Source organism: Lepidothrix coronata, unplaced genomic scaffold (assembly GCF_001604755.1).
Source record: "Lepidothrix coronata isolate B3197 unplaced genomic scaffold, Lepidothrix_coronata-1.0 Scaffold10, whole genome shotgun sequence".
Lineage (NCBI taxonomy): Eukaryota > Metazoa > Chordata > Aves > Passeriformes > Pipridae > Lepidothrix > Lepidothrix coronata.
Window position 1 is genome coordinate 1,160,594 of NW_016690190.1, and position 18,405 is coordinate 1,178,998.

Consider the following 18,405-nt stretch of genomic DNA (forward strand, 5'->3'; position numbering starts at 1 on the left):
GCCGTGCTCTGACGGGAGCCCTGTGGAAGCCGACCCGGGGCACCGCTGGTGCGGCGTGTGCTCTTCAGCCCGGGGCGCCCGGCTCTGCCCTGAGCCCCCAGAAACGTGCAGCAGACTCACAGGTTTTTTTGACTGGCGACGTAATGCTGCTGCCTGCGAGGCGTGCATGTGAGAAAAGGGATGAGCTGCTGTTTAAGCGCTGAGGGTTGAGATTAGAAACCAAGGTTTCGGTTCTGCAGTTGACGGCGGGTGATGTGAGTGAATTCGAAGGTCTCGTTCTGCAGGAGAGAGGCTGCTCTCTTTCCTGTGAGAGCAGGGTGTTATGTGAGAACGTAAACGTGTGAGGCTGAGGGAAATCCAGAGAAGGTGTATCTGGTACAAAGAGCCTCTTCTCCTTATCGAGCTCTGCGTAGTAAATTGCTATGCCGAGATGTATAATTGAGCACTGTCAGTATTCTCTAAAATACCACATATAGTCTTCAACTGTGCCATGGGAGGTTTAGGCTGGACATTAGGCAGAATTTCTTCACAGAAGGGGTAATTAGACGTTGGAATGGGCTGCCCGGGGAGGTGGTGCAGTCATGGTCCCTGGAGGTGTTTAAGGAAAGCCTGGAGGTGGCACTTGGTGCCATGGTCTAGTCAACACGGTGGTGTTCGGTCGTAAGGTTAGACTCGATGATCTCAGAGGTCTTTTCCAACCTAATTGATTCTGTGATTCTGCGAAGGTGCTACTGTGTTGCCAGTAATCCAGGGGTTGCTGTCAAGTGAAGGATCTGGTCCCAATTCCGCAGGCTCATGTGGATCTGTTCAGATTCACATAGAAATGGAAGGGAGGTGAAAAAACACAGGTGGATTTTGAAAAACATAAGCTTGATACAGCTTAAATACCACAGTATGGAAAAAGTACTAATAGTTGTGGCCATCTGCACAAAGCACATAACTGTATGTTTAACTCTTCATTTATTTTTCCTTCCTGCAAAAGATGGATTTCTGTACAAAATCAGACACAGATAATACAGGTAGGGCATGTTTGAGACATACAGTTGAAACCCCATATTTTCAATTCCTGCAAATGGAAGAGCAATCTTCATATAAAACGTTTAAGATTTTTAAAACCTTCACTGAGTACTCCTTGTAAGTTTTACACTGCCTCATGCTAAAAATATGAAAAATAGTTTAGTGTTGAAGATGTTTATTATTATTCCTTTCAGTATTCATGAAAATCTTGTGACAAAACAACATTTTATCACTTAGAAGGGTCATTCCTAGAAGGGAGGGAGAGAATTTGAATAAAAGCGGTGCTGTAGAAATAAAACAGCAAAAGCATTCCAGGAGAGCTTAGGAGGCAGGATATCAACATGTACTGGTAACCTTCATCTAAGATCCTTTTGAATCTAAACCAAACCTGTGGATTAAATGCTCAAAGATTTGGAAATGAGATGATTCAAGTCAAAGTGCATGTTCAGAGTTGATTTTTGTGGGTTTCCCTTAGCTTTTGACTTGCAAGAACTCTGCCAACAGACATTGGAAAAACTTTGGCTTTCACTTTGACTTTGGCATGTTGTATTTTGGCTCTTGCACACTAGTTATCTGTTCACGTTTACCATAAATAATGACTAGAAACCTAACTTGCAGCTAGACTGTTGGAAGTAACTTCTGGAAGGGTTTGCTTCCTTCTCTTTCCCCCACCCCTTTAAGACTTTTTGTCTTATGGGATTTGTTTGCAATCTGCTAGCTGAAGCTCTGAGGCAAGTTTGCCAAATCTGGGGCTGCATCATCGTTCTGCACATCTGGAAGTGGTTTATGGGCTCTCATTCCTCCAGTGCAGCGTCTGGACTCCGTGCTATTCCTCAGCAGCAGAGAAAGAAAAGAAAACCAGCACAACTCCAAAGTAAACTTTGAAGAGTCTGAAAAAGGAATTGAATCGTAAAACTGTTACTGTGCCCTGTAAGGCCCTTGTGCGGGTGACTTCAAAGGAGGATGGTGGTCAAGGAGGCTTTGGCAAGAGTGCTCACAGCTGTGGGCTATCTAGGATCCAAGTAAATAGCTCCTCAGCGCTTCAGAAGAGAGGAGTCCCGAATACTGTGCTGCTTTGAAGAGGTAAAAAGACTAATTAAGCAGGAAATATCTGAGCAGTAATGTCACTGTTTCTGAGCTTTCCCTTCTGCAGCCCCTCGTTTTGTTATGGGATTTGGCAGCTGAGTTAGGGACTGCCAGGTTCCAGGAAATAATGTCTACAGGCAGGAAAAATGAGTAAATATTTGTAGGGGAGCAAATATACCTCTCGTTTCTTAAAACTCAGCAGGTAATCAATCGGTGTTACTGAGGCGTAGGAATGCTGTAGTCCTAGAACTCAAACTTGCTTGGGAGTCTGTCTGAGTTTGGATTTTAAAGCTTAAAACATGATTCAGTTTGTGTGGATTTAATAATTTCTGAGGCTACCATGAAGCTGTGGCTATGCAACTTTCCTCTTGCAGTGATCATTAGGACTGTTTGTGACTATTATTACAAATACTAATTCAAAGACAGTGATCAGCTCTGTGGAAATCAGTGGAAGGTTATGATTAGCTAAATGGGGTTAGAAAGTTACTCCAAGAGTGTAGGGGTTCTGTTGCCTCTCTGCTTACCTAAATGAGTAAAGTTTTTAAATGCATATGAAGATGATACTTGTGTGTAATGCGTGAGAGAAGGGCTTTCTCAGCTGTGGTGTTTTTTCCGACAGATAAACTTGATTTCCTCTGTGTAAATTAATGCCACATGAAGAGAGTGGTCTGCTGGAATGTAGATAAGTAGTGCAGATGTGAAAAAACTTCCAGAATGACTCCTTTCTCGCTGCAAATTAGTCTTCTGTTGGGACCTAACTACATAAGTGGTTTGTAAACAAAGCCACATCTTAGATTTTTTTCATATTTTTGTTGTCATTTAAGTCGTTGGTCAAAGTAGAGACTAATTTAGGATGCTGCCTGAACTTGAGCATTAACCAATGAGAGGTGGTCAGTTTTGTGACTCAGATTTCAAGAATTCCTGCTGTTCCATCTGTCTTCTCAAGGAGCTGGACGAAATTTCATTTTTATGTGGCATAGAAATCCCCATTTATCCTTACCTATGCTGTAATGTGTCCCTCTGTATGCGTGGTAACTGGAAAAATTGTTTTCTGTCCTATATCCAGCTACACAGTATAAAGGTTAGATCACACAGTATAAAGGTTGGATCACACAGTTGTCTTGTTCCCTCCCCTCCAGCTTCTGGTGCTGTTTTTTACTGTTGGTTGTTTGTTGTTGTCTTGGTTTTGTGGTTTGGGTTTTTTTTTCATAAACAGTAGGTTTGGGTCCAGAATTCAAACGAGTGTTGTATTTCCCATAATCCTGTATTTTAGGGTTTATGTGCTGTCCTCTCGGGCATAAGGTCATGACTGCTCTTGGACCTGGCTTAGAAGTACAGTTTTAGGGTACATTACACATACTCCCTCCTTACTGTTTGTGGAAGGATACTGCTCCTAGAAAATATTTTTACTATTGTTCTGAAATTTTCTGCAAGTCTGATAGACACTGTTCCAAGATAAGATTCCCTTATGTTTGTGAGCATACTCCAGCAAGAGATCAGTATTCGTGACAGTTACTATGTTTTAGGTGAAATCAGAGATAAATGTATTTATAAATTGCATCAGTGGGTGATTTAATGCTTCTCTGCACATTAGTTTAAACTGTATTAAAAATGTTAGTTATCGCTGATGTAGGTGATCAGATGGAATTTGTTAAAATGCTTTTTACAACCTGCTAGTTCTTAAATTAAAATATGAAACGCTTCTAGCCCAGAATATTAGTTATTTGTTCCAAAAAAGTAATGTATTTACAGAGATCAAATACAGTTTTACTTTGACTAGTTCAGCAGTAAAATTGATAATTCAAAAACTTGTCCCTGAAATAACTAATTAGTATTCACTTCTGGCATTAATGGTTTTTCTCTATTTTTTTTTCCTCTTTTAATTGTTTTTTTTTTTGTTTTATTTTACCACAGATCACAGTTCTCATCCAACACGACAATGGCTCTTTTAAAGAAAAGTAAGAGAGATCAAAAACATTTGAAACATACATTTTTTTAAAAAGCACAGAAATGTCAAATACAATTTCTCATGCAACTGCTATCACAGTTACGTATAAATTTATAGTTCTAGTTTTCCTAAATCATGCGTAACTTTCAGCATACAAATAAGTCTTTTCCTGTTAACTGAGATAAGTACAACCATAAATCCCATTAATTTAAAATTACTGCATGCATGAGACTGGATATTCTGAAATTTCAAGAGCCCAGGTAGCTGCTGGTTCCACGTGGGTTGTGCCTAGAGCACTGAACTTGACTGTTTTTTAATAAACTCTGCACATTAATGCTGTTCATACTCAAAATTGAGGTGTGTCCCTCGAGAACTTTGGGGTTCTCATCAACTGTCAGGGTCAGTGACTGAAAATGGGCTGTTGTTTGCCTTCAATTATGCACCCAAAATTTCTCTGCAGTCAGCAGGCTTTTTCCTCAGCCAGTTTAAATTAGTGCAGGTTTGGTGACATATGTTTACCAATTTCAGTTTATTCTCATGCCCAGTTGTGGCCAGTTGGCCCTTCTGATTAAAACACTTCAAAATCCTGCTCCCTTTGCTCTTTTGTACATCTTAAATACCTTTTATGGTAGTGCAAAAGAAACAAAGTTGTCTGAAACAAAGAATTCCCGTCATCAAAGTAACTGTTGATGATGGCAATGCACTCCTTCCCCTCTGTATTCCGTAAACTCTTCTGGTCCCTGCATGTGGTTGGTTTGTGTTGAATGACTTTATCTTGTCCGAGATTTGTAGGAACTGTAAATCAGAATACACAGTCAGGTGTATTTGCTGTTGCATGCCTTGTTTTGATTTTACTAATTAAAATTACTCTGTCAAAATATGTATTTTCAAATATTTTGAAACATTCCTGGTTCCAGTAGCATGCTGGGTTTGTGTTTCTAGAATTTTTGGAGTTTTGCTCAAATACACCTTGAAGATCTGAAATAGAAAAAAAAATTCTCCTGTGCATGAAGTTTTATCAGAGAAGCACTAGAGAAAGAAAGGGCTAGCCAAATATAATTAACTCATGATGTCCTGTGAGGATAAGCAGACAACAAATTAGGCAGGAAAAAAGATTCCAAGCTCCTGGTAAATTCAGAAACATGTGAATTTCCTAGTATGGATAACCCATATATATTGTGAGTCTTATGATTTAGTGAGTAAATTAACCATGAAAATGAGGTAGTTGGAAATTACCGTAACAGGGAAGACTCATGTTTTTAACATAAAATTTTTAGCTTGATCAAATAAAGTGAAAAAGAAGAATTTGATAAACACAGCAGATACAGGTTATCATATGTACTGGTTGCAAACTGGATTTTTTGTATTTAAGCAGATAATTGGGAATTATGTTATACTGTTATACTGGTTGTTAATACGTTCTCCCTTTTGTTTCAGTTAACCAGATCTTACTGTTACTTCTTGTCTTAACTGTGTGTGCCATTCTCTATAACAAAGTTCACCAAGTGCCAGCAGTGTTAAAAAATGAAACAGGTAAATGACTTGCACTTCTGTTTCGTTTTACATTCCTCATGTCTTGATTTGAACAGCACTTTCCATCTTACTGAATCCTGCTTGTCCTGCAGCAGCTGAGCTACTCACACCATTCCATATGGTCTGGGATGCAAAATTTCTTGCTTCTGAATTACTTGGATAAAATAGAAAGGAATTGGTAGTAATGACTAAGAGTTGTCATTCTGATTCACATTTTTATCCAGATGTCACTGATGTAGATGGAAGCTGGAGTATATCCTTATTTGTGCTGAACAGATTGGTGTTGTCAACTGGTAATAAACTTCGATCACGACTTGCCTCTTTGGGAATGTTCTTGGCCTGCTTATTGATTTCAGATAGACCATCAAATCTTGACATTTACAGCAGAAGTTTTTGCTGGAATATTTATAGTGACAGAAACCTGCTAGAGTTGATACGGTTGAGCTAGTACTAAATGTTAATACAAATAGCTTCTTCACTGTTCCAAGGAAAACAAACTCTTTCTGGGTATAAACCATCTATTTTCATCATATTTTGTTTGGGGTTGTTATGACATAAATGGTTATGTTTTAACCAATATAAATATATCCATTTAAGTTCTGTAAGTTAAGCAGTGCTAGGGATAAAAATCTTCCTTATCAGTAATGTCACCAGATTCAGTATTATTTAGAGGTTTTTTTCCTTTTGTCATTAGCAACTTCCTGCTGGCACAAGCTTTTGCACTGTTCCTTTTAAGCCTACTTCCCAAAGAAGTGGAGGTCATGCAATTTTTTGACTCACTTCTTTCCTTTCATAATTTTGGAACCTATTGTTGAATTTGTACTAGATATAACTGAGAAGTAGAAGTCTCAAAGGTATTCAAACCTCTTCAGGTTTCATGTGAATAAGCAGCTACATGAAGGACAGGCTGAATTGCGGCCCTGCTGAGAAGAAGATGCCGAGAACTCTCTTATATATTCTGTTTGGAGGCATCCAGCAGTCCAGTCAAACCTCACGCAGTTCTGGACTAGTGACAGCTCATGCTGTGTGCCTTGCCAGATGGGGGTTTGTGTAGAATGTGGTAAGGAAATGGGGCGATGGTGAAATGATTCCACTGCTCATGAAAGTATATTCATTCCTGGGACCCAGGTCTGATGTAAAATGGATTTGTTTCTTGTAGTTGATTTGGAGAGTCCTGAGGAAATGGAAGAAGAAATCCCAGTGGTGATCTGCGCTGCTGCGGGCAGGATGGGTGCAGCTGTAGCAGCCATCAGTAGCATCCACAGCAACACAGAGGCCAGTGTTTTGTTCTACATAGTTGGGCTGAAGACAACCATCCCACACATTCGGTATATACTAGCCTTTCTTTGCTTCATGCTGAAGTTAGGACCAGGTGGTTGTTCTCCCTAGCACAGGGATAGACTTTGCAGGACCTTTCAGGGAAATGTTTCTCTCTTTTATTTAAGTAGTGCTATTGGTAGTAGCCCCCAGGATTCTGTACGTGTAGGAAGCCACTGACTGATGTAAAAGGATGTGAAATAGCCAGACCATACCCAGACCTGTCCTCCTCTGCTTTTTGTAGATAGGCTGCAGAAGTCTTTAGTAAGTATACATATTCCTACTCATCACAATCCCACTTTGTGGTACTGCTCTTACCTCTCATCTATCTTAAGCTTCAGAACTGTTTAAAACTAATTTCATCTAAGAGGATGAATGAAAGGTTATAAAAAGAATCCCAAAAAGCTTGTAACGAAAGCATGTTTCGGTATTAAAATTTGCAAACATTGTCTTTAAGAGGAGAAGGGTGTGAAGCAAAACGAAAGCAGATTTCTTAGCGGGTCTCACCTCTGGCCTGTGTGCCACAATTTGTGTCAAACTGAAAAAATGTAATGAGTGGGGTCCCCCAGGGAGCTTTTCACATCTAGTTCATCAGCAACCTAGATAATAGAGTGAAGAATGTTCTTTATGAATCTGCAGTTGGCATGAAGCAGCAAATTTATTGAGGACAAGAGCTGAAAACAAATTAATCATGATGAACTGAAAAAATTAAGTGTAAAATATGATTAGAATCAGCAGAGGGAATGACAGGGTAATGTTGATGGGAATAGCTGATTGTATTGGCTCAGAGTGAAGCAGAGGTTCAGTAGCATTCATTTGGAAAACTGCAGAATTATGACTGATAACTGACCACATTGATTCAAAAAACAGAAGGCATGCATCAGTGGTTATACATGTTGACATATATAACCAGAGGAGATGTGAGGAAACTTCTTCCAATCTTGCAGACATTATTAAGGCATCAAAAAAGTGTGGTTAGCTTTAGGTCCCTTCAGGAAGGATTTAAAAGAGAGGTCAGAGGGAAAAATAAGCAGTGATGATAAGAAGTCTGACAAAATAATGAAAATATTAGTTTAGTCTGAAGAAAATATAATTAGGATGTGATGTGGCAATCATCTAGAAGGACATAAAACTGTAAAAGGGAGAAAACTAACCTCTACTTTAAAAGCATGGTAGATAGGATAAGAAATAATGATCTTTAATTATACAAAGAAATCTTAGAAAAATAGCACTCCTTGCTAGTGATGGTGAAAGATGGGTCATTTGGGCAACACATGGAGTCTGGCTTTGACAGTGCTGTGGGGTGTTTGTTTTGTTGAGGTTTTTATGTGGATTTTTTTGTGTTTTGTTTTAAAGAAATATCTGTGCAATGGCTGTAGACATAAGTGATTCTGTGTTGGGATAGAATAGATGAGTGAGCTTTCAAGCCCTCTTAGAGTCTGTGAATTTTGTACTGGAAGTACTTGCCACACACTTAATATTTCTTTTATCACTTCTTTTTTAATTACAGAAAATGGATTGAAAATTCTAAACTGAAAGAAATAAAGTTTAAGGTTGTAGAATTCAACCCTATGGTACTAAAAGGAAAAATCAGACAAGATGCATCACGTCCTGAGCTACTGCAGCCTGTGAGTAAATGAACACCACATAATAAATTTTTGGGGTTTTTTAACACCTATTACAGGCTTTAAAATGTCCTAGATCTGTTCTATTACATGTGGGGGTGTAAGTCAGAGAAGCCAAATCAGATCCAAATGCTATACCCTGCCTTAAGAAGGAGAAATGCCCTATAACAAACTCCTTGCAACTTGTCTGTCTTGCTGGGACCTTACTATTTGATGGCATAAAATTGGTAAATTGTATGTATTGTATCTTTGACAGTATATACACTATTTTTTAGAGGGGAGATGTAATAGTGTTCACTGGGCCTTCATGATGCTTGAGTTGGCTGCATTCTGCTCATGTCCAGGGTTAATTCAGAGTCTAATGACTAATCTAAATTCCTGGCTGTCAGAAAAGACAAATCAGATGTTAAAAATTATTAGAAAAAGAGTAAGGATCAAAATAGAGAACATCAGTTTGCAACAATGCAAATCCACAGTTTTCTCTCATCCTAAATACTGTGTGCAGTCTTCGTCCCCTTAACTGAAAAAGATGTAGCACCACCAGAAAATGTTTGAGTTTGTCCAGAATGTTTGTCCACACTGGCCTGCTCTGAGCCTTTGACATTTCTAATATATGGAAAAGATTTCATGCAGACAATCAGCGGGTTAAAACTGTTCAGCCTGGAAATAGTGGACTTTTAGCATGAAAATAGGAGAGGTCTAGAGAATGGAGTGGTGTGAAGGGCTGAGGGGAGGATGGTTGCTCACTCTCTTCACATGTAAGAACTAATGGCCATGAGATGAAACTAGTTGGACTGACAGCACAGACAGGAGATGTTGCACACTTCTCGTGCAATGAGTGCTACGTCTCTAGAATTCTTTGCTGAAAGGTCTTGTGGATGTACTAATGTACAGGGATTCAGTTAGGACTGAAGTTCATATTTAAACAGATCACACCTAGATCAGAAAATCCCTTGAGCTGAAAATGGCAGAAAGCGAAAGCATTCTGTGATTCTGCAAAGAAGCAACTGGTTTTGGCTGTTTGGTTTGGGCCATGGCAAATAAATATGGATTGATAATAATGATAACGATAATAATAACAATGGATTCAGGACACTAGTAAAGCTGGGGGGAGGAAAAAAATGATCACTGGCTAGTGCTCAGTTAAGAGATATTAAAACTGATTGTTAATAGAGACAGAAGTGTGAGACAAGTACATTAAACAACTTTACCATTTAGTCTTTACCTTTTTTTTTTCCTGTTTAATAGCTGAACTTTGTTCGATTTTATCTTCCTTTGCTTATCCAGAAACATGAGAAAGTAATATATTTGGATGATGATGTTATTGTTCAAGGTAAGCTGTCATCTAAAAAGCAGTTTCTAGCAGAATTAAAACTAAAGTTATTGCAGCTTTTATGGTCATTTGGAAATATGAGATATAATGGAAATTAAGGCAGCTGCTAGGAGTGTTGAACTTAGGGGAACTACAAATAATCTATTTATCTAAATGAAAGTCTGAAGAAGAACTTATCTGCATATGTTTTGAATAATTGTGATTGAAATTGCATGTGGGTTTCATTGTAATTGATTCTGGTCAATTCCTGAATGATACAATGGATTTCACTCAGGTGCTGCAATATTTATTAAATATGTGACATGCATTTCCTGCTAGTATTTGAATTCCCCCAAATGCTACCAATTCCTTATCCAGAATTGCTGTTCTCAAGAGCAAAAGGAATTAACTCAAATAAGAGGATTAAAATTCCAAACACTCAAAATATGATTTGAGCATCTTCAGCTCAGAATCCAAAGCAATTTGCAGAGTCATGATCAAAGATCTGAGAGTTCCCAAACAAATGGGAACAGTTAGAAGATATTCCAATCCTGAAAAAAATTTTTTTTCCTTATCATACAAAGTAATTTAATCAGAGGAACAACAGTGGTTTTTTTAAGTTCTGTTTCCCAGTAGGTTTTTTTTTTTTTTCTGTTTAGAGTTGTTGTTCTCCCTTGTATAATCACATTTTCTTGTTATTTTATAACTTTTTAGTCAGGGTGTTGTGCTTTAACCCTGGTGGGCAGCTAAGCACCACGCAGCTGCTCACTCACTTTCTCCCCACCCCCAGTGGGATGGAGGAAGAGAAAAGGGTCAAGATAAAACAATCGAACAAATAATTGTTTAATAAGCAAAGGATAAGTGGAATAAGAGGGAAGAGAAGAAAACTAAACCCCTTAGATGGGCAATCCATGCCCAGCCAGTTCCCAAGCACAAGCTGGCTACCTACACCTCATCTCTCCTTACCCACCCCAAATGCCCTCTTTCCCCTTTTCTTGCTGAGCATGGCATTGTGTGGCATGGAATAGCTCTTTGGGCAGTTCAGATCATCTGCCCAGTTGTGTTCCCTCCTGGCCTCTTGTGCACCCACCAACCTATTCACTGAGGGGGGCAGAATGAGGAACAGGGAAGGCCAGAACATGAGTGTGCTAAAAATCTAAACCTCAGCACCATATGAGCTGCTATGAAGAAAATGAATTCTATCCTAGCCAGGCCACAGGGGCAACAAAACCATTTTACCTGTTCTCGTTAAACATTAAAGGAATGTTCCAATGAAAATTTTCTTTGGAAAGGACTGAGTATAACTACAATAAACTTGTTGCCCTAAATTAGTCTTTGCTGTAAGAACATTAAGACCACTGAATTTACACATGACAAAAGTTTAATTCTCCACTCCTTTTCTACACCTTTTTCTAATTTTGCCTCTTGAGAGACAGATTTCAGAACATCTGCACTTAAAGTGTTGCTTTATAAAAGACGACTAAGCCACTCTGCCTGGCTTGTTTTAATTTGCAATAGACTTCGTATCACAGTTCTTAAACGTGGGTGTTTCTCTGCTTTTTGTTGTTCTGTTATCAATGGACAACAGCAATATTTAACTCTTCGAAAAGTTCTGAAAATCTTCATTTAGACTTCAGTTTCATGAGTGGTTCAAGCTGAGCCCACCACTTCCCCTGCACCCCACCCTGCACCCGTGCAGGGGTTCACCAGGAACGCGATTACTTTCAGCCTTAATTAGCCCCCTGGTAGCAGTCAAGGCAGCGTGGCTGGAGGAGGAGAGATAGGGCTTTCTCTTTCACTAGAGGTGTCACTTTATGTCAGCTGATGGTGTTTGTGGGGCTGCAGGATAAAGGTGCAGTTTCTCATTACAGCTCATGGTTGGCTGCTGCTGACCAAGTGGCCTCTCCTGCCCCCAGGCAGCTCCTGTTACGTCGTATCTGCAGTTGTGCAGCTGCAGAAGAATCTGATTCAGCTGGTTGACCTGGCAGAAGACTAGCAGTACAAAATGTAAAAAAAGAAGAAACCAAACTCTTCTTTTTTTTTTTTTAAGTCTTTTTTTTCCCCTTTGTTTCAGTCAGCCTGTCTTGTTCACCCTTTGGCCACACAATCATAGGGCCCACAAGAAGGGAATAAAGATGGACATGTGGGAGTGAGGTGGAGGAAGAGAGCCTGTCCAGGCAGCTACTCCCTGTGTTTTAGCTGTAATTTGAGACTGTGCTCTCTCAGATGTCTCTGCAATGGGAGTGAATGAGACTTCTCATGGGATAGGGAGAGAATGGGACTGAACTTTGGGATCATTTATTTGTTGGTTGTTGCTTTCAGCAAAGCGGTGAGAATGAAACATACTGAACTTGGGGTGTCGGCCCAGAATTCTTTGCTTTGATTTTTTTTTTCACTTGTTTTTGCTTCTCAAGAGAAAAGCATCAGCTGTTTAGAATCATGAGAAAACACTTAGCAAGGCATGCTGATCTTCAACAATTAAGTGTCCTACTAATTCAAATTCTATTTTTGGTGGGACATGAGTTTCCAGCCACCTGGTGAGTTCAGACAAATACATAATCTCTGTTTATTTCAGAAATACTAGTTCCAGTGTTGGCAGTATGGGGAATGTTTTTGGTTACTTGTCTTTTAATGAGCTCACCTCAGGCTACTGGGACATGGCCTTCCAAGATAATTCACCTTAACAGTGACCAACCCATGCCCAGCAGCAGAACTGGTAGCTGTAGGAGTTTGGGTGCAGGCTCACTCGATTGCTGTGGCAGTGCTGTGCTTCCCACCCGCCCTGAAACTGTTCTGGCACATCGTGGGTACCTGCCAGTCAGGTGATGAGTGAGGTGCCAGGCATTACGTTATTTCTCTCCACCAGAAAGGAGCTGGATGGTCTGTGAAGCCAGCAGGGATGCTCAGGAGTGACAGGCACATTTCTACTAGCCATTGCTGGGAACCTAGGTATCTTACAAGGGGGTATAAATGCAATAATACCAGGAAAAACCTGATCCTGTGCAAGAGATTGAAGTGGCACCTTTGTAGGACTTGAAGAGGATCAGAAAAATTGCCTGTGCTCTCCCTCTCCAAAGGCAAGCTCTGTGAATACAGTTGTAACCAGGCTTCTTAACAGTGTAATCAGCTTCTGCTGTAAGTGATTTTGGACACTCAAACCAGAATATGAATGTATTGAATACCAGTGACAATATTTAAAGATAGACCTTAGACATCCAGGTACAGGACTGAAATTTAAGAATTGTCCCATATTACAAAATTCAGCCTTTATCAATATCTGGGCTATCCCTGAAAACTGGTGTGTTTATAAGTAACATATATGAGAAGGGATGTTATCCTATAAACCCTGTAGCAATGCAGTAGGTGTTTTATGCTTTTGACCTTTCTGTAATCAGGTGACATCCAGGAACTCTATGATACTAAGTTGGCTCCTGGACATGCTGCAGCTTTTTCAGATGATTGTGATCTGCCTTCTACACATGAAATGATTAGAAGTGTAGGGATGCAGGTAAGATGCCATTCTGGAATTCTAATAATGAATTTGTTTACCCATAAGTGTAAGAAGATTTCATATGTGTTCCCCAAAGTGAAAGTTATATATATATATATAGATATAGATATAGATATTTACTTTTGTAATAGTTTTACCAGTAATTAAGAACTTTTTGTAGTAACTCTGTAGTGCTATGCAGAGTTGTTTCCTGTAATAATTTAAATATGTCTTGTTCTTTGGATTCTACTAAATTATGTTTGGTATTTTGCTATCAGTAGATAGTGAGCATTTATAGAACATCTAGTGAAGACAGAATGTATGATATTTGTATTAGTCACACTGGGAATGAAACATAGGAAAACAATTTAAAGACTAACTCCTGGGCTGAATTTCCCAGAACTGTCAGGGCATCCCTCTAGTATTACGGCTGCAGAAGTGTGATGCTGCATATTTGGTGTGAGCTACTGAAAAACAAAGATGTGGTGAGGGAAGAGCCTTATCAAACTTCCACTGTACCATACTGTGGAAAAACTAATTTAGTATCTGGAAGTATCCTGCCTTTCAGCCTTGTGTCATATGGAAATCACTACACATAACCACCATCTAGAAATTCAGCTTTGGGAGCACCTGTTTGGTCTCCCTCTCAGTGATAGAGAGATGAATGTACACATCTTTAAAAAGATTCATAGGGGATAAACATAGTTTTTTATTTCTTAGAACACATACATGGGATTCCTGGACTACAGAAAGCAAGCCATCAGAGATCTTGGCATCAGCCCCAGCACCTGTTCCTTTAATCCTGGAGTAATTGTTGCTAACATGACTGAATGGAAACATCAGCGGATTACGAAGCAGTTGGAAAAGTGGATGCAAAGAAATGTAGAGTATGTGTAGAAATCTAGCTTTACACTTTACTTTTCAAACTTGGTTTACAGTTTTATTTTCTGTTTAAAAGCTCTTAAAAGTTTTTTTCAACTCCAGGCAGTCTTTCTTTTAACTCCTGTTTCAGCATTTCCATCTGTTTAAATCTGACCAATTTTGTACCAGGAAATGACCAGCTGGAATTTTAGTCTTGTGTTTAATGACAAACCACACATAATCCTGAGGGACACTGAGAACATGTGGTTCTCATTTTGGGTGACCAACTTCACTTGGGATCAAGCCACTTAATGATCTTCCCTTCCTGAGGCTGGCTGAAAGAAGGAGGAATCTCTCCTTGTTTATGTGGGGACTCTCCTATTGTAGCATCAGCCAAACTGTAATTGGACACCACCTTTTTTTTTTTTTTTAATACCAGTAGAAAAGACTTCTTTTTCTCTAGTTGAAGGAAATTTGACATGAAAGATATCTTTATGTTATTGACCATGAATAAGTCATAACACAGTGAAACAAGCACCATTCGTTATTTACATTAGTTCCCTGTTAACCTGTATTTGAAAACTTGACTCTGCAAAGGATTGAATTTCAGTTTAGTAAGGCTAAACTGCCACTGAATGGTTTGTGCTGTTGGGCTGTGTCCATTACTTGTTAGAAATGAACAGATGAGAGACACAAATGAGAAGTATGTGAATGACTGAGAAGCCGAATATTTTTCTCTTACTCTGCTTATGTAACATACCCTGACAAGCTATTGCTGTGCTTTTAAAGAGATTTTAAGAGTGAGAACTCCATATTACTGCAAATTTGATCTATAAAGTTGATTTTTCTGCCTTAATAACACATTCATGCTCCTTTTAGCTGGATTTTGAAATGGCAGTGAAAAAAAAATTGCTTATCAATTGAAACTCAGTTTTGAGGGGAGGTTATGATTTTTTTGTTCTGTGGCCTTTCAGCACCTCCCTGTACTTCCCAGGTTTCCTCCCCACTGGACTAGGTGGGTGGCACAGTGTCCCATAGGTGGGGTGGCTTTGCCCATGTGCCAACTGGTCAGCAGGGCCATCAGCACGTGTGGACAGACATCTGGCTGCCATCTCCTAATGCCTCCCCTTACCATGATTAGGCTTGATCTAGCCCTGGATTTACCACAAAATCCATAGGAAACTAATATTCTAATTTATGCTAACTAGGCTTTGACAAAATCCAACCAGAGGTGTAAAAGCTGGGGGAGGGGAAAAGGGAAAGAAAGGGAATGGAAAACATGGAAATATGTACATTTTCTTAAGAAACCAGGCTAAATTATGTTTGATTCCTTTAACAGCTTTCTTTTCTACAGTTAACTTTGTCATTATTGAGGACTACTGGCAGTGTGTAGAAGAAACTAGCTTCATGGTGGGTCTGACTCCCATTTTTCTTGGTAGCGACAATTTACTCTGTGGGAATTGGAGTTACAAATATAATCAATTAACAGCATAAGGAAGGAGTCTGCTGAAAACTGGCCTGTTCAAAATGATTTTGAATTTTGCCAGAATACTTATTTTTTAATCTTCTGCCTTTTGTGCTAAAAATTCTTTGAGGTTTTGAACATACTCTCTTATTTTTCCTTTTGCAGGGAAAACCTCTACAGCAGCACCCTTGGGGGAGGCGTGGCAACCTCTCCAATGCTGATTGTATTTCATGGAAAGTATTCCTCTATTAATCCTATGTGGCACATAAGGCATCTTGGTAAGTTTAACTTCTCACTGTTTCCAAGTTGGAACTAAAGTGAGTGGTTTGTAAGATCCCAACGCAGGACCTTACATTACTGTACCTCAGGCATTACTTTTTGCCTCAGATCCACAGCACATAATCCCCACTTCCCTCAAGGCTCATGAGTCCTGCTTTCTTCAGGGCAGGGCAGAATGTGGGAGTCGGATGCAAGTACCCTAACAGGTCAAGCAAACAACATATTTGCATCCCTGCAAAAACCCCAAACACCTAATAGTTATGAAATTGCATGAAAAAAGGAAAAAGACCCAAATACCAAGGGCAAAGTTACATGTTTAAAGACCAGCTAACCTATACTGCCATCAGCTATGAAAGAATATGTGAAAGATCTGCATATAGTCAGACTGAAAAAAATCAGTTTTTTCTAGGTGCAGTTGGAAGAATATGGGAGGCTGGGCAGCATTTGTTGTCAGCATTCTGGAGGATGCAGTTACCTTTCACCTAGGAGTGAATTATCCTAGGAAAAACATAATGTCTTAGCTGGTGTGGTAAAATGAATAGATTTTATTTTGTTTTTAATCCCAGCTATGCCAGGATGATAAAAGCGTTGAGAGAAGAAACTTGCTGAAATTTTTTTGCTGATGCAGCATTAAAGGCATCAAGCTAAAAAAAAGCTACTCTATCATACAACTATCTGATGAAACCATACTAATAAGACTTCTGAAAAAAAAATCACTTGAATTTAACTCACTCTGTAGTGTTTTCCTTTATTAAAAACTGGATTTTTAAAATTATTTTTTTTTTAATCTACCCATGCAGGTTGGAGTCCTGATGCCCGTTACTCAGAGCAATTTCTTCAAGAAGCTAAATTACTTCACTGGAATGGGAGATACAAACCTTGGGACTATCCCAGTGTCCACACTGATCTGTGGGAAAACTGGTTTATTCCTGACCCTTCAGGGAAGTTCAAATTAACCCGTCCTGATAGCTGATACTGAAACAACTTAAATACTGCCAAACATAGTGTATTGGATGCATGTAATAGTTTGAGACGCAGCATACGAGGAATATAATTAACTGATTCTAGAAAACGAAGTATTTGTTAAATATATGAATAACTGACCATCACTTTTGTGTGCTTAGGGCTTGAGAGGGAGGCTGGAGTAACCATTACATGGTTCAGATTATCCTGACTTTCATGTGAGGTGAGGAACTAGGTTTACTTGACAGTGAAGTATTTTCATTATACATTTACAGAGGTAAAACTCGGTGCCAGACAGTGTACTTTAATTTAACGTCTTTATAAATAAGACTCCAATGTCTTCTGGTAGAAAGACCTACCCAGCAGATACCTGCAGTATTACACACAAGGTGTCCTTAGTTGTCTGGCCCACATTGAAGAGCATGAAATGAGATCTTAGGCATATGTTACTGAGTAGAGTTGTGTTGAGTGGTGACTCTGTTTTGAGGCGTTTCTGTGTATGACACATCCTGTAGTGCACTTAGACCTTTGCTAGCAACATGTGAAAGCACATTCCAAGACACTGCAGTACAATTCCTGATTTTATTGTGAAACATGGATAGATTTAAGACAGATTAAGAACTTCTGTATTACTGTAACAAAAAGAGCACCAGTTCTGAGGGAGGACACATAGAATTGCAGTATTTAGTGAAACGGTCATTGTAGACTTAACTGTATTTTGTATCCAGTGACTCCTTTAAAGAAGACACCTTTCCCTTCCACTCAAAGAGGATAGCCTTTCAGGAGTTAAATCCTACTGTGCTACATACTCAGCAGTGCTAATTCCATGCTTCCAATTTTGTTGAAAATAAAATAATTGAATTGTAACAAATCCCTGATGCAAGATACTTTGAGCACCTGCAGGAAAACACCCATGTAAACAGCAATACATGATACAGTACACTTTAAATAACAGACAAGTCCTATACCTTTCTGACAATATACAGAATAGCTTTATGCTGAAGCTAATAAACACAATCAGAATCATAATGCACACTTTCTTGATTTAAGACGCTCAGAATTAAGCCACATAATTTGGGAAAAAACTGTAAACATCATGCCTGCCTCATAACAGGTTGACAGTGTGCGATCTCAGAGCTGTTATAGCAAGATTAGAACCTACACTAATTGGTTACACACAACTGACAACCATTGCTGGCTGTGAAGAAAGGATAAATCACACCCTACAGGACTCTCTGGCCCGCATGGAGTGTGGAGATACTGTTTGTATCTGTTTTTCAAGTATGTGAAGCACCAACTATTATAAGATCATCAAAACTGTAGTGTTTTGATCAGCTTATTGCTTTTACTTCATTTCTTCCTCACATGATAAAGGAGGGAAAGAAGACGATGGTTAAGCACCAGGATGGAATCTCGTTTCTTTCTCAGTAACTAATATTGGTCAAAAATGTATATCATTTAGGCAAGTTCCTCAGAAGAGAGCTGTAGTTTCTACAGCCAACTTCTTAT

General features: G+C 39.2%; 1 protein-coding gene across 1 annotated transcript; it reads left to right on the forward strand.

Moving 5' to 3' along the window:
- The first annotated feature begins 263 nt into the window (after positions 1-263).
- On the forward strand, positions 264-17,868 carry GLT8D2 (glycosyltransferase 8 domain containing 2). The gene is made up of 11 exons (XM_017804677.1): positions 264-1,134; positions 1,736-2,100; positions 4,018-4,061; positions 5,489-5,584; positions 6,744-6,912; positions 8,412-8,529; positions 9,775-9,859; positions 13,234-13,346; positions 14,049-14,215; positions 15,820-15,932; positions 16,734-17,868. Exons 3-11 carry the CDS (start codon positions 4,043-4,045, stop codon positions 16,904-16,906), a joined length of 1,053 nt encoding a protein of 350 aa, XP_017660166.1. The 5' UTR covers positions 264-1,134; positions 1,736-2,100; positions 4,018-4,042; the 3' UTR covers positions 16,907-17,868.
- The last annotated feature ends 537 nt before the right edge of the window (positions 17,869-18,405 follow it).